Genomic DNA, 17,237 nt, shown 5'->3' with positions numbered 1-17,237 from the left:
ACACGTGAAATAACACAAGCATGGTATGGCTTGGAATACTTATTAAACCCCGATTCTACTATTAGTGTTATTATTTGTGGGAAGAAAAAAATATTCAGTATTTTTAACCAAAGAAGGCAAAGCACACTAAGGGCAAATAAGAGGTAGAGTTAGGGCACTATAACGCTTACAATATTAAGGGATGAAACGTAAAAAAAAAGAGTAAGATTATAAATATTAGAAGGACGTAAAAGTAGAAACTGATATGATGTTACCAAGTTAGTAAATCCTTAAACCGTAATGCTTCATAGAGTGAAAACGGTCCCTTTTGAAATGTGATTCTTTTTTTTTTTTTAAATTAAAGTTGTTACTTTACGTCAACATAACAGGTAGGAAGTTAAGATGTGATATAGAAGAATTTAACGCGTATATTTTGCAAAACATTGTAGCCGCATGACGGTCGTTTTGGGTCCAGCCTGTGCTGGAACAGTAGGTGGTAGTAACGAGTAGATTTGTTGCGATGGGGTTTTTAAAAGCATTAAAAGAAGAAGAAGAGAACGGGCCAATCACAGGCCGTCAAACACTGATGCGGAAGTGTCCAACAGAGGAGGGGTTCTGGCTGACGCATGTATGTGCACTTTGAGCACTTTGTCATCACGTTAATATAGATACAATAAATTCAGGCACTAGTATAGATACTAGACACAGAAGTGTGTAGTGCAGCTATGTCGTTCAGCGGAGAAGCCGTGTTTCGGGCCGTGGAGGCACCGCTGTTCTGGCTCGGTGCTCTGACCGCGGCCTGGTTGTCTCTGTGCACCGTGTACCGACTGCTGTCCGGGTTCAGGGTGTGGGTGCTGGGCAACGGACGGCTCCTGTCACCCGCCAAACTAGGAAAGTGGGCAGGTGAGAAACTAATTGGGGAGACTACCAGCCAGTTTTATTCATTCAAGTAGTAATGGTACAATATAAAGGGACCTCTCCTTTTGTACTGTCGGTTGTATTAAGTAGCTATTCTTTGTCTGAACACCCCCCCACCCCCCCAACTCTCTCTCTCTCTCTCTCTCTCTCTCTCTCTCTCTCTCTCTCTCTCTCTCTCTCTCTCTCTCTCTCTCTCTCTCTCTCTCTATATATATATATATATATATATATATATATATATATATATTTAGAAATATATATTGAAATGTGCGAAATTATAGTTTTTTGTTTTTGATATGTAAACAGAATTAAACGGTAGAGCTTTAATCTTTTTTCTGTTTAACTTTGTTACAGTGTTATTCTGTAGTATAAGTATTATAAGTCACTTCCATAATAAATTATTTTATAACTCAGTGCTGTTTGACACATTAGTTGGTAACATTGCAGGGAATGTATTGTCATCATTATTACAGCTTACGTGTCAGCTTATTTGACCATCGTTTGAAATCAAAGAGGAAAGACGAAAAAACCCCCCTCCCCCCACACACACATTTTATTGATTGGTCTGATGTCATGATACCTGGTCTATCTTTTTGATTTTGGATTGAAATGATATCTGATCCATATATGGATTCTGTGTATCTCTAGTTCCAGGGTTGAATTTCTTTAAGGTCTCACATGTGCTAACAAATCTTATTTGACTGAGATTATCAGAACACCAGCTACAGCTAACAAACCGATGAACAGTGAGAGTAACTCCACTGAGGCAGAACACATGGCTTGTATTAGATGAGGTCCTATGCAAAAGCCCTGCTACTGCCCCTATAAAAAGCAATTTATATTTGCCAGTGCCACTATCCCGAGTCAGGTCAGGTCTTTGTTTGTTAGTCTGAGAGTCTGACCACTTCTTTTGTCTATTTTTTTTCTCTCATAACATCCTTCGGTGTCTTAGGGAGAATATTTAGCACAAATGACCTAAAGTATGGCACGTACCATTGCCTGATGTCCATGAAAAATGAACATTTTTCTCACCAGATTTGGTGCCGTGCAACTTTGGCCTTTTAATAAAATGTAGCTGGTGCCCTTCACTGTAAGATACAATCCAAATTCAAAGCAGGTGCAGGTTTTTGCATTTTATAGATGCAATTTAACATTTTTAATCACACCTCGTGTCTCTGTAGTTTATTTGTTTCTTAGGGGTAAACTGGATTGCACTGGGCTGTAATGGTGCACCTAACATAATACAGAATGTACAGTGGACTACAAGCACACACGGTGCTCTCTAATGGACTCTCCTATTCTTGAAACCACTGGGAACGACTCATGCTGGGGTTGTTGCGGTGTGTCACAGCTGTGGCTGCTCTGTTTAATGTTTCACTCTGGTGGGGTGATTGTGACGTATCCAGTCGTCCCATATTGCTTCAGCATATACTTGTTACACACTAAGACTTCTTTAGTAAAGCAGCAGAAAAGCCTTTGATGCCTTTTTTGTTTAAAAGCAATACATAGTGTTGAAGGGATGATCAGCCCTTTTGTCATCACATGTAAAACAGTTGCAAGGCTTATCATTGGATTATGGCTCAAGGGGATTATCAAGTTAGATTGAATGCTGTCCATCTGTCCTACCTGCTTACTGATTGAACCTTGAAATTTGAACAGACTGGCCTGCTGGGATTGCTTCGGTGTTGGCAAGTCTGGTGTACAAAGTTCACACCAACATCAGAGTTGGTAGCTCACAAATCTTTTTTACACAATGATTCATTTAGGCACCCCAGAAGAGCCCAGGACCTGTAGGGCCTGTCAGTAAAAAAACTACATAGTCAATGAAAATCCAAACCTGAAATTAAAATGCTTATAAGGCATCATAGAAGTATTATCAATGCCTTTCCAATCTCTATTATCTGATTCCACAATCTTTTCATTGCATATTTATATTGTATATTTCTCTTTATGTCTTGGACACGTAATCCTGACTCCTTTACCATTTCCAACAATTCAAGATTCAACGCTAAAATCAGAGGACTCTACATCTTTCTCAGCCTTTGCAGCTCCAGTCACATCAGTGTGTTAGAGAGGAGCCAAATGTTCGGGGGATGTGAACCGACGACGCCTTTGATCTTTTTTTTTGTGCACGGCTAAAAATGGAAACGCAGAAGGGGAGGGAGGATATTTTTGGATTCCAGATGCAAAATGATTCAGAATATGCAATGAGGCAAAGGGAGCCCGTTAGCCTCGGCTACTACTTTCATTCACAAACTTTGTCTCACTGAAGTGGACTTGATTGAGAGGATGGCCTGATTATATAACGGGACTACAGCCATTCATAAGTTAGCTTTACATGAGACGCAGGATCCTCGTGATTCTGGTTCAGCGGTGCAGAGAGAGAGAGCAGGAGACTGTGAGGGAGAGAGAAAAGGGAAGCTGTGATGGTATTACACATCCTAATCATACGTTATCTGAGACAATGACTTATAAGAAATACAGCTGCCTTAATGCATTGTGACACTTGCTGAGCATTTTATTAGGAAGGTAACACTGGAGCGAGATAAGGATCAGACATTTCAAGAAAAAAAAGAAGCTATTTCTCAAACATTGCTTCAGATGACATAGTTGTGACACATGTGACATACCAATACTGGATACAGTTTTGTTTCCACCCTAAACTTTTGATGGTTGCAGACTTTTATACAGTGCCGTCTGATTTCACAGACGGCACAGTTTTGGTGATTGGCAAACTGCTTATAGGTTTACCTCACTCCGATGTGCCGGCATCAGATTCTGCTCCACATCAGTGCGATTCAATTCACAATTTGTGCAGATTTGCAACTTGCACATTTGCACTACAAGCCACCTGTCTTGCTTGATGAATCCAGCAGAATGCCTTTGGGTATACTGCTGGATTCATCAAGCAACTGGGGAGGTTCCTGAAGTCTGCTGAACTAATTCTCAGCTGTATGAAAAACATTTAGACTTTTGTTTTGCATTATGGTGCGTTACCCTGCTGGAAATAGCCATAAAAACATGGGGAAATCATGACAATAAGGGGTCACTACTTCACATTTAATCAATAGTTAATTATCTTTGCCTCACTTCGGCAGTGTTTATTGTCTTGTCTCTCCCTCTCTCCCATAACCCCCAATTGGTTGCGGCAGATGGCCGTCCCTCCCTGTGCCTGGTTCTGCTGGAGGTTTCTTCCTGTTAAAAGGGAGCTTTTCCTTCCCATTGTTGCCAAGTGCTTGCTCATAGGCAGTCATTTGATTGTTGGGGTTTTCTCTGTGTTGTTGTAGGGTCTTTACTAATGGTAAATGGCCTGTATTTGTATGGCGCTTTACTAGTCCCTAAGGACCCCAAAGCGCTTTACACATTCAGTCATCCACCCATTCACGCACACATTCACACACTGGTGATGGCAAGCTACATTGTAGCCACAGCCACCCTGGGTCGCACTGACAGAGGCGAGGCACTGGACACTGGCGCCACGGGACCCTCTGACCACCAACAGTAGGCAACGGGTGAAGTGTCTTGCCCAAGGACACAAGGACACAACATTCAACCTTCCGATTACAAGGCGAACTCCCAACTCTTGAGCCACGATCGCCCCAATATCAATTGCCCTGATGTGACTGCTTTTGCACTATATAAATAAAATTGAATTGAATTAATTGAAAGGGGATATACATGGTCAGTAACTATTCTGAACTTGATTGTGTGATTCATACTTTAATTGACTGGTTTTCTGGCCACAAAAGGTGCCAAGAAAACGCTGTTTCACCTCTAGCAGCATCCTGGACAGTCGAGTCCATGAGTTCATGCGTCATTTTAACCCTGCTTTCTGTATGATAACTTTTTATCCTCTGGTCCCAATTTCAGCACAAGATAGTTGACTTTTAAAATGCTGAAGTTGAGGCGTTAAAATAAGAGTGGTTGGTAAAATTCTCATTTTGTTTAACTTTTCTGTGAAAACAGTTTTGTTAAAAAAACAAAAATCAGTTATTGTCCTGATATCTTGTAAGGTGTCATCAAATCCTGCGCCCCAATGTTGTTCACATAGTAGCACTATCATTGGAATACCTAGCCAGTCTAACCTAGATTTGCCAGAGACGGCAGTTCCTAAAATAGATCTTGTTTTATTTGAGTGAAGGGAACATGCACTCAGCTGTAAAATGTTTTTTCCTTTTTTTCCCTGTTCTGACTGCAAATCACTTCATTCTTAAAACAACTAAAAATAACCCAGCCTACGTTTTCCTCATCATTGTGCCTCCAGACTCCCCCTGCACTCTCCTCTCCTTTTCCCTGTGCTATTTTTAGTTGCCCTCAGGATCCCCTGTGCTCGTGTTTGTCATTTTCTCTTCTCTTTTGCTCCTCCACTCCTCCCTTCTGTTTGGCTGTGCTGCAGCCCTAGAGGATGCTTGGCATCCCGGCATCATCTGCACTCAAGACAATCACACAAAGAGGAAAATGAGGAAAATGGGCACAGCAAAGGGCAGATAGATGGATGAGCACAAGAACAAATGAAGAGTAGTGTTAAAATAAACTCTTTTAAGGTGGCATTTGTATTAGACATTCCAGAAAGAGTACAGAGAGCATTTGAACATGTACAAATTGAAAATTGCTGCAGCCATTGTGCATAAGTCACTGTGTTAAAATCAAGAATTCATCCTGTTTTAAAAATGGGTTGAATTTCAATGGTCCTTGCTTCTGGTAAAACGGTAACTAGAAAATCCAAAATCTGTAACTTGTGTCTCACAGGGTGATGTCAGCAACTCGTCTTAAATCTTAAAGTACACTGAGCATAGCTTATTATTAGGACTTTGTAATAAAGGTAATATATGGAGAGAATTTCAAAAAATTAACTGATGACTTGCTTTTAAAAAGCAATTGCACTAAATGTGTGTATCACAGAGTCTTGCGTTGGTGCATTCCATGATGTTGTCCGACATATAAGATGTCCTTAGAGCAAGAGTATACATACTGGGGACATTAAAGTTTAAAATATTTAAATTCTTTCTGCACTGTTTATTTTACCTTGTGCCACCTGTACCACCAGAAGGAGGCAGTAAAGACCATAGAATATCTTCCAGACCACCATGATCTGTTGGACCACCAGTCCAACATGATCGAAAAATCAGGTTGAATATCCCTTTGTTGTGCGTTGTTCTTGGATCAACATTTTAATCAATCAACTATTCATCGAGGATCAACATTGCATCAGACCACTCACGCTGTTATGTCATAGCTTTGAAACATGGGAAAACACCTGCTGATGTCCACTCAGGAAGAAATCCAAAAAAGGGGCCGGTTGGGATGTGATCGCGGTTAGGGTTACAGGGCTATAGGTAGGGTGCGTCCATGTTGCAAAACTATAACTTTACTACAATGTAATTGGTCACTTGCAGTCTTGAACCTGGACCAACATTCGTTTTGTTGATCCAGGAACTATACCAACATGATGATATCAGTTTGAGCAAAAAAGACAGGGCCAAACTCCACAGTTTTGCTGATGGTCACTTACAGCTGTTTTTAAGGCAAGACGAACTAAATAGATCCCCATGCTATGGGGCTGAAATGTTTTAAATTGAGACTTTTAACATGTAGTGTTCAAAACCAATGGGCACCATTATGATGTAACATTAGCTACATACACCCATTTTTATGCAGTGCATGGTTACTAACAGGTGTTGTAACCAGGATTGCTAGATGTGAAAAATATACAAAAGGGGATTATGCACCTCAGATCCCTCTTTAACTGTGGACTGTTGAAAGTGCAATTGGGTGGAAGATGGTTAGTTTTGTTGACCTATAATTTTTGTCTCAGTTTTTGTCAATAACCTTTATCTTTTGTCTGACAAAAACAAGTCAATAACTAAATACAAACTAATGCACGAGGACAAAAACTCTGATGAAGTCTATTGACACTTTCATCAACAAATGAAAACAGGATGAAAATATTCTAGAGAGATGAGACTTAGAACTAATTAAGTTGTGTAGTAAGGCCGAAAAAGTTTGGAAGTAATCCAGTGAGAAGAAATTAGTTGTGCGGCGAGTTAGATGCCCACATTTGATATGCCCCCAACAAACAGGGAGTGGGTTCAGCTGGGTTCTATGCTTCTGGGAGAAGAAGAAGAGTGGACATATTTTGCATTTGATGTCAAGGGAAATAAAACGCTTTGTAAACCTTGTGGAGCAACCAGTAAAAACATACCAAACTTTTACACTTGATATGATATTTAAATAACTAAAACTGAAAAAACTTTGATGCCTAAATTATGTCTAAAACTAAATGATGTTTTAGTCAAAAGACTGTGACTAATACTAAATCAAAATCTGCCATCAAAATGAACACTGGTGGAACACACTGGAGGAACAGTCAGACATTTCCCAGTGGAGCAGTACTTAAGCTTAAAATGGTCAACCCCCCTTTTTTAATCTTTAACTCGTAAGCTAAATCATCAGTGTGCGTTCTCGTGAATAGTGAGAGTAGTTTGAGTACTGGAATTGCAACGAGGAACAGAACATGACTCATTCTTTAGTTTAAAACATTTCCTTTCCACAAACCTTTGTTGACTATTGCTTTTTGGTGGTACCGTGTATATCTTTTGTTGACTATGAATGGTCCCAGGTAGTGAAGTTTGTTCTGAACAGACTGCACTTACGTCGGTGCACCTTGCATGTAGTATTTAATGAGCCTAAGCGTCCTAAAAGCCCTAGTAGCAGACCCTAGAGGCCGAACTGCTCAGTGCACCCAACCACACTGATGTGGTTTGACCTAACCCACACAGCAGCATTCCCATCTTAAGTGCACTTTACTTTCAGAAGTCTAATGCAAAAAAAAAAAAAAGTAAGAAGGGACTAAATGTAAAAAATAATAAGAATATAAAATATAATGGACAGTTTCTGAAAACACAACGATATTTTACACAAAGATGAGGCAAGTATTCCTCTCTAAGTAGGGCCTGGCAGGTCATTCAGGGACATATTGTAACATTTCGACTCACCACGCAACTCCCCATCCGCTTTTTTGTTATATTTAGCCAGAGGTGTGATGAATGGTTCCTTCTGAAAGATGGGAATTGCTAAAAATAGGATCCTGCTGCCGCTGCTGTTTGTGCCAGGCAGTTCCAGGGCATCTGCTTGCTCGACTGCCACTGATGACAGAGAGGACCTCTTTCCCCTCACCCTCCCTCACTCTCTTTTTGTCCTCCTTAGTCACCTCAGCTGTTCCCTGTCAACCGTGTCCTTCACTGCATCTGTCTACACCCTCATTTAACTCTTTGGCTTTAAAAGTAAATTCCTTTTATTGTGCTCAAGCTTTTTGCGCTGGGTCATAATTAGCCTTTCTACACAGCAATTTCTTGACATCACTTGTCAGTTAAGTATTGTGTCATGCTTCGAAGTAGATCTCTGTGCTGATAAAGTTCCTGTAGGTGGCACTCTTTAGCTGTTCATCTGTGGTGGCTAGCACTGCTCAGGTTTTCTGCAGTATGTTTTTTTGCTTCTACGTTTTGACAAACGAAGACAAAACAAGTCTAAAGTGGAAGAGGCAGAATGGCTTCAGGTCCTCAAACTGACAGTGTGCATCTAAAGTATCTCTGATTGTGAAGTGGTCACTCGCTGGAATCCTTCACAACAGGACAGTCCTCTAGTACTTTTGAATGTGTAAATTCCTTTTTTACGTAGTGTTATAATTTCAGCTCCTTAGTACCAATAAATGAAACATTACTGCTACAATAAGCAACCTTGCTGTAAAGTGCTGTTTAATAGCATGGCTATACATGTCTGGCAACAGTTCGAGGAAAGCCCCTTCCTGCCTAAGCTTGACGTTGACTCCTTATATATCTTGGCTCATTAAGAAATAGTTTTTTTTTGTTTGTTTTAAGCCAACTTGACTGACCTGCTCTTAGCCTCCAGAATCCCTGGGATGAACACAAAAGCTGAGTGTGAGCATCAGTTGGTTGACCGCCCTGCACAGATGATCTTGTGGTGGAAATGGAGCAAATCCCAGGATCTAAGTTCCGAAATCTCCCTCAGCTTTGGAGGTGTTTAGAGAAGTGGATTAACCTCATTACTTGGCCCTGGGATGACATCAGGATGACATGCCCATATATTTGGCTACATAGCACATGTCTTCTTTGGTCTGTTTAAATGTGTTTTGCTTGCAACGCTTTGTTATAACAGAAGTCAAAGCTACGGCCCGTAGAGATTAATGTGATTAAGTCGTAATGGGTCAGTCTGTGATATATTTTCAATATGTTTTTCATATGTTTATCCAGTGCAATTGAGCATAACGGAAAGGCTGTATATTTTTACATGTGTACAAAGGATCTTATTAAGGTACGAGTAATGGTAATATAGTTTCCTTGCTAATTAAGTCTCTCTCTGTTTGTAGTTGTGACAGGAGCCACAGATGGGATTGGGAAAGCATATGCAGAAGAGGTAAGAGTCTCCCAGAGGTGTTGAGTTATGAACTTGTACTTGAAAATAGTATGTGCCTGTAATAGTAGATCTATAAACATGTAACACCTGATGGTGAGTACAGTTAAAAAAAAATATTATTTTTTTTTCTATTTTTATACAGAAAGTAACACATGGAGAGCCACACAAATGAGACAAAAGCATGGTCACTGAAATTTATTTATTTAGGAAAATGACCCAATATGATACATGTGAGTTGCAAAGACTGATCTGTAACTGGTGTGACCACCTTGCACAGCAATAACTGCAACTAAATGTTGAGAGCCGGGGTGTGAAACACCAGGCTGGGGGGCCAGAATCGGCCTGGCAAAAACCCCTCGACTATATGGCTTTGGAAAATGGGAAGAAAGAAACTTTAGGATTCTGTATTTTCAAGTTCTACAGCTTTTCCTTCTGATAAAGACCTCCTCCATCGTTAGTCATATTACACCAGAGTAATTCAGTAATAAATAAAACAATTAGATTACAGAAAAGTTCCTTTTTTTCAGTATCTACTATATAAGTGGGTTTTTTTTTTTTTTTTTTTACAATGAGTAGTTAAACTTCATTAGACTAACAGGCCACTAAAGATCAAGGTGGGTTGTATGTGGCCCACGGTGTAATATGAGTTTAGAGTAACTGCTGATCAGTCCTTCACATCACTTTGGATGAGTGAGTTGAGTTAAATGTTCAAAACATATTGAACTCGATGACAGGTATCCTCACATGAAGCGCTCGCTTCAGGCCATTCCACGATATCTTTTGATGAGTGAGACCTCGGCCATTCAAAACATATTTATTCCTCTTGTTCGTTTTTTCTTTTTTTTTGTTTTTTTTGTAGAATGACTAGTTTTCAGGACATCTTTTTATCTTGATGCACTGTGTGACCCAGTTTCTCTTGAGATTCCATTCACGGATGTCCTTGAATTGCACTTTCGAATTTGCTGCTGTATTTAAAAATTTCACTGTTCCATTAATGACGGCAAGCTGTCGTGGCCCACATGCAGCAAAACAAGCCTAATCCGTGACGTTTCAGAGATGGAATAAGGTCCTGACGCTCGAATGCAGCGATTTTCCCTTCCTCTAAACCAAACGCCTCTCGTATACACAATGAAGTTTTTCTTTGCTCTTAGCTGCCCACAGAGCTCTGTTCAAACAGCCTTCTGGCTTGCTAGTGTGATCTTTAGCAAACTGGCTCTGGGCAGCAGCGTTGGTTTTTGGAGTGCAGTGACTTTCCTCTTGTGACCCTGCCATCCACGCCATTGTTGTTTAGTGTTAAGGCACACACTGGGTCTATTTGTTGGCGGACCACTGCTGTGAACAAAAGCAGTGTTCTTGATTTGAAGTCTGGTTCAAAGTGAATCAATGGAGTCCAAACACTTATTGTCTGTTTTGCATCAAGTTTTTGAGATACTACCTCACCTCAGAGACATGTGATATAGAATCATTTTCAACAAGAATCTCTTATATTTTCCATTAAATTTATTTACTTGAGTTTCCATTTTTAGAAACCAAATGACAAAAATAAAATCTACAAACTTTGCTTTTTAAAAGCTTTTTCATCTGCATTTGGTTCACAAGGTTGCATTTTCAGTTTACAATATTAATTTGGTATTAATTCAAAGTAATAACTTTGATGTCGTCATAATATTGCAGGATAGCCTAGTGCCAAAATGTAAAAGCCGATCAAAGAAGCAGTTAAATGTTGATCATCAGTATGGATGTAAGTGCAGTGCGCAGTTGTTTTACTTTGTTGACATATTTCATTTTTGTATTTGCAGCTCGCCCGTAAAGGATTTGCCATTGTGATGATCAGCCGCTCTCAGGAGAAGCTGGATGATGTATCCAAGGCTATTGGTGAGATATGCACATGTTTATATTATTTCAAAATCGTTTCACCCCTGTAAAATTTTGGACATGGTTAAATATTCCTCTCCTTAATGCATCGGTCACCCTGATTGGTGCAATGTCTGTGTGCCTTGGTGATTTGTGAGAATCGCTGCAGGAAGTAGTTAGGTGTATTGCAGCCAGTGAGTCTGCACCCTGCTTATCAGAATGATTTGAAGTAAACAAAAAAGCAGCTAAGGACAATATCTCACACCGATTCAGCTGAAATTATCTTCAGTTTATGTGTGAAAACATCTTTAGAGTCAAATTAAACCCTACCTGTGTTCCAGAGGCACCAGACTAATTTAGTTCATGTGTATGACCGCGACTTTTAGAGCCTCATTTGTCCCGAATCTGAAATCTTACAGCTTGCATAATAATACACTAGGGCTCAGTAACAAAAGAATAAATTATACTGCACTGAATTTAGTGTTTTAGCACAAGTGATCTCTTACTGAGTAGCCCTTTGCTGGACTCTTATGCTTTTGGTTATGAGGCAGTAAAATCTTTTACTGGAGCTGAAAGTGAATATGTCCAGTTAAATGAAAGTGTCCTCTTAAGGGAGGGATAACATCACTGATGATTAATTTAGGGTTTAATACTTTGTTCCCCTTCCTTCCCTTTCTAAATGACTATTTAATAGTCATTTTTGCCATTCCTGAATGCTATTTGTGAGTATTGTTTTCTGGTATCTTTCATTGTGACTCAGATATACTAAATTAAAATGCATACTTCTGTCCTCAGCCAGTAAATGTGGTGTGGAGACAAAAACGATTCAAGCAGACTTCAGTGCTGTTGACATCTACTCTAAGATTGAAGAAGGACTCACAGGACTGGAGATTGGAGTACTGGGTAAGACTGCAGGAGGTGCTGAGGCCGGTTCCCTTTTCATGAGTGTTAATCAGCCTGTCACACGATATGTCAAATCTTATCTCAACCACATCTGACAAACAAGGAGTGCTGTGAAATCCACTGTTTTTCATGTATTCAGAAGGGTTAATTTATAAGCCTTTTACTGCCCCCTGAAGATTGAAATGAGGAATAACAGACTCAATCCTGCATTCATAAAATACTTAATCTCTTTGAATAATTTGGCAATTCTGAAATTTTTTCTCTTGTTAACAGTGAACAATGTTGGGATCTCCTACCCTTACCCTGAGTTCTTCCTCAGCGTCCCCAATCTCGACACTGTAAGTTCCAAGTTTTCTGATTATTGTATTTCACATTCAAATTATAGTTAGTATGAAAATACATGAATGTTTGCCCTTTAAGTGTTCTCCAGCGACTGCTATTCCACAACATATATCGGCTCTCTGCTCCATTTCTGTAAACTGCTGTAGCGTTGAAGAAAATCTAAATTTTTTATTACTATTTAAAGTTAATTAGATTAGGTCGCTTCACCTGCATTAGACAGCAGTCCAGTTTCCGTCAGTCTCACTCTCCTTAAATGGAGATCGGTATAGGTGGGACAGTTTTACACTCAGAGCAGTATTCTGCCTCTTAAAAGTGTTAAGTAGAAGAAAGGAAATTTGTTATTCATGAAGTCTTTAAGCTATGTAAGTCATAAAGTCAGTAATGGCTGTTGCTCAGGAATTTCTAGCTGAAAGCAGGTGTAAAAGAATTTGTAGAAGAATGCGCGTGGTATTTCTTTCATGTGAATGTTTTACTGTTACAGAATACATTTTTTTTACGATTCCACCCTATCATGTTATCATTTACAGCAGTGGCTCCTAAGTGATTTGCTGCACAACTTGGGATTTTGTGTCAGCCATGCAGTGCTTTTTGTAAAACAAATCGATTACATCACTGCTATCTTAGCCACTCAGGCATATTCTATAGCCTAACAAAAAATGAGAGGGATCCCAGGTATGTAGTTCCATTAACCCTTTAAAGCCGGTCGGAGCGGGCACGCTCCGTTTTGCGTAACTATTTTTAAATCCAGGTAGCACTGCAACCACGTAAGCTAGTGCAATAATTTTTTTTGCATATGAAACCAGAGGAGTTGTACTTACATCTTATGCCATCAGCTTGTCCTAGGTCACAGTTTCCTTCCACATATAGCTTTGCAAAAACTGCATAAAAAGCTTGCAGCAACAAAAACATAATATTGGAATAGACGTCAGCGCAAACTATCGCATGTCCGCCATGACCTGCCCGAAACCGGAAGTGACATCATTTTCATGGAAATGTTTTTTATCTTCAGGGCCTATACAAGCATATACTGGTGTTTTTAAAGGTTATGTTTGACTTTATGACTTTCTGTGTCATTTCTGGGATGCTTAGAACTCAAATCACACTGCTGGAAATAGTTTATTTTGATGCACATGCTGTTTTTTTCAAATTTGCATTATAATATTTATTTTAATTTTTCCTGCAGTGTATAAAAATTGGTGTATTTCAAAAATAAAACTATGAAGACACTCAAAATAAATTTTCTGTGGTGGGAAACTATTTTGTACAACTTTTTTGTATTTACAGTTTTGAGGGATAAACCTCTTAAATTTCTCTAACTAAAAATATATGTTAAAAAAAAAACAATTTTCAATTTCTTCGTAGTCTATTGCACTTTTTTGCAATTTATGTAATTACTATGCACTTAATGCATACATATTATTAAAATCTGGGCTATAATGGTTGTATTGATGCATAGCAACTTGAAATGCTCCCAAAAATGGCACTACAACATGTAAAAATATAATATAAGCTCTGGCGGACTTGGTTCTATGGTAGGTCTTAAAGGGTTAATGGTCACATTTCTTATAGCATGATGCATCAAAGGCCGTGATTGACAGTAAGGAGGAAAACAAAACAGTTAGCTAACAGGTAACCTTACACCTATAAAAAGAGATCCAATTTAAATAAATAAAAACCTTTTACTAGAAAATATCACGTAAGCTTAGCTATCTTTTGGATTTATTCAGATCAGGGATATCAACAGCCTTCAGCCCGAGTGTGTCATCTGTCAGGAAAAGTTTGCTAGTGTTAACGCTGTGCCAAGCGAGTGGAAGGCCCGTTTGGAAACTACACGGCCCTTCTGAAAGAAACTTGGCTTGTTTCAAAAGATTGCTGGATCTGACCCAAAAGCAACAGGATTGTTGGATTGTGTGAATGTGTCTGATGAGCTGACAGAGGCGAGTCAGTTACACTAGATGTAAACGCACACACAGATACTTTTTCTTTTTTACTTAAAAAGGCTTAAAAATGACAAAACAAACCTCATTTGCCAATAATGTTTACAATTCTACTTACAAGTACTTGCACCAGTGCAAAATGTAACCATCTGTACTAATCCACGTGTTCTTCTTGTTTCAGTTCATTGACACCCTGGTCAACATTAACATAACATCAGTGTGCCAGGTGAGTGTTGCTATATTCAAGTAATTACGTTTTTTTCCCCTTAACAGGTTATCAGAGAGAGAGAAAAAAACCTTAAAATGTCAGTGTGAAAACAAATTAAATCTACTAAAGAAATTCATGATTGCACTGCAGGTATTTCCCCCAGCAAGCTAATACTTAGTAAAGCCACCTTTAGCGGTAATTACAGCATTGAATTTGTGTGGATCAATACAGCTACTTGGGACATAGCTGAGATTTTTTTTTCTCCTCCAGTTTTTACTTAAAGGCACATGTGTTCAAACAAATGAAAAATAGCATTCAGGCATGTTTACAGAATTTCAGGGTGCTTTTTGATAGTCAGCGCGAATGCCTGCTGCAGACCGCTCATCTTAAATGTCTGGCTCAGTCCCAAACTGCACGCTGAGGACTCGTGATGCATAAATGTTTGTCATCCGTTTCCCTGTGGTGCGCTCACTGTGGAATGAGTAATTAAAGCTGTCAAGGTGGATTCAGGTGTTTAGGATGGTTGGTAAGATAGATCTATAGTCAGGAAGTCCCACAGACCAGCGAAGACCTCCACACATACACACACACACTGGCACAACACAGTGACTTATACCATAAGAAGTCACTTCTGTCCCAGTTCTCCATGTTCAGCAGTTCCCAGAGCAACAGCTACAGTCGACCCTCTCTCTTAACACTTAATTTATATTGTTCAATATTTCTTTAAACGGCTCCCTCTGCTATCATTATCATTTCTTTTCTCTTGTCTCTCCGACCAGCTCTTCACACAACAGCCACCCACACGCACACACACATTTACGAATGTGGATGAACTCCTCCACGTACAACCCACAAACAATAGCCGTTTTTGTCTGTCTCATGCTTTTATTCTGCATCACCCACTTCTAACCTTTTCTCTCTCTGTCTTTTTTCCCCATTATCATTGTTTTCTGTTTCCAGATGACACGTCTTGTTTTACCACAAATGGTGGAGAGGTAAGTTGTTATACATCACCGTTGTCTGCGAATCTATAAAAGGTTCAACGCAGTGAATCCTGATCATTGATATGCACCTGTTTTGGAACCCGCTGCGAGATACGTGGGAGGCCGGTACGGTGGGATTGTGTAACAGGGCGCTGTGTTTGCCAACCAGCAGTGTGGTCAGTGAAAGATTAAACTGGGATTTCTGTGGTAGTGGTGAATGGATATTTAAAATATTAGATCTGGAAGATTCAGGATTCTTGGGAAACTTCTTCCTGGCAGCAAAAGAAGATATTGAAGCAAATTCCAGTCAAGGTCATTTGTATACAATCACAGACAGAAGAAATGTGGCAGAATGCTGGAATTATGTGAAAAGATGTTGAGATTTACCCGAACTTTATTATTATTTGACAACGCAGTGGGTCAAACGTGTCGTCAAATGACACGGGAATATTAGGTTTTCGAAAAGTGAATTGTTCTTTTTCTGGGGCTGTGAGATCATGTAACATACACATTCGTGCATGGAAGAAAAGATTTTTTGTTAAAGTTCCTAAAACACCCATTTGAGTGTTCTAATGGTTTGAGGTAATGCTAAAACATTTTGAGGTAGTCTGTTTCCTTCATTATTGCATCCACTCTGTACCAGTTCAACTAGCAGCAAAGCAGCCGCACAGCAACTTTCTACCCCGACCACAATGCTTGACAGTTTATGCTGTTTTCTTTAGCTTGAGTACCTCAACATTGCTCCAAAACATATTTTTATAATTGTGGCAAAACATCTCAATTTTTTAGTCTCATCGGACCATTAAATCTTCCTCCAGCAGGCGTTTTCTTGTCTGTGCGGTCAGCTGCAACCTGTAGTTAGACTCTAGCCTCTTAGTCCATAGTGATTTAAAACACAATGCTGTTCCAGCAGATTCCAGAAACCACAGAGTCAGTGCCTGTGTCTGAGTTACGTCTGACCATCTCGCCTAATTTTGTCTTAGCTGAGTGTGACTTAGCTGAGGCTTAAGTTATTCAACACTTAGCAAAGAGGTGTCACTTCCTACTGACTTGTATCTGTAGAACCGATTGAACTCATGATCTTGGACTTTTCAGTTTTTCAAGAGAAGGTCCTAACTTTTGTAACTCTGTGATCCTCTTTCTCATATCTGCACTGAGCTCCTTTTATTTTTGTGTTTTACTGTGTTTTGGACAGTCCAGTGGGTGTAGTCAAGTAAACCTTTTCTTTTCTTTATACATCTCAGCTGTAAGAGTTGCAGTCACCCTCCAGGGAGATGTGGAAAACCAAGTTTGTGAATGTGATAACTTGAAAATAGACAGTTCAAATAGACACCATGGATGTGTCTACTAAAACACTGAATTCAAACCTGACTTTGACATCGAAGTTAGAGGTCGGAGGTCTTGTGGATGTGATACCATGAAAACAAAAAAAGGCATAGTAGGATTTTGAAATTGATACCATAGTGTATCTACTAGGAGGCCGCGGGGTGCCACTGGCAGCCGCCAGTATTTTTATCTTGGTAAACAGAAGCTACCAGCTGCAGTAAAACAGGAACTGAAGAGATCTTGGGCTTTTCATGTTAAGACATTTTTGGAAATTTTAGCACCAGTGAATTCATATATTTACTTCTGTTACTTACTGTTCACAATAGAACATAGAAAATATTTGAATGTTTAAGC

General features: G+C 39.5%; 1 protein-coding gene across 1 annotated transcript in view; it reads left to right on the top strand.

Annotated features, from left to right (window-relative positions):
• Window positions 1–547: 547 nt before the first annotated feature.
• The window catches only part of hsd17b12b (hydroxysteroid (17-beta) dehydrogenase 12b), a 40,412-nt gene continuing 23,722 nt past the window's right edge, over window positions 548–17,237 (top strand). Inside the window, exons 1-7 of the mRNA XM_085162469.1 lie at window positions 548–882; window positions 9,284–9,330; window positions 11,130–11,205; window positions 11,980–12,087; window positions 12,361–12,425; window positions 14,548–14,592; window positions 15,535–15,569. Coding sequence (XP_085018595.1) covers window positions 705–882; window positions 9,284–9,330; window positions 11,130–11,205; window positions 11,980–12,087; window positions 12,361–12,425; window positions 14,548–14,592; window positions 15,535–15,569 — 554 coding nt within the window. The 5' untranslated portion in view covers window positions 548–704. The remainder of the gene's footprint in view (window positions 883–9,283; window positions 9,331–11,129; window positions 11,206–11,979; window positions 12,088–12,360; window positions 12,426–14,547; window positions 14,593–15,534; window positions 15,570–17,237) is intronic.

This window comes from Neolamprologus multifasciatus, chromosome 1, assembly GCF_963576455.1.
Source record: "Neolamprologus multifasciatus chromosome 1, fNeoMul1.2, whole genome shotgun sequence".
Taxonomy (NCBI): domain Eukaryota; kingdom Metazoa; phylum Chordata; class Actinopteri; order Cichliformes; family Cichlidae; genus Neolamprologus; species Neolamprologus multifasciatus.
This window is presented reverse-complemented; position numbering and strand designations above follow the sequence as displayed.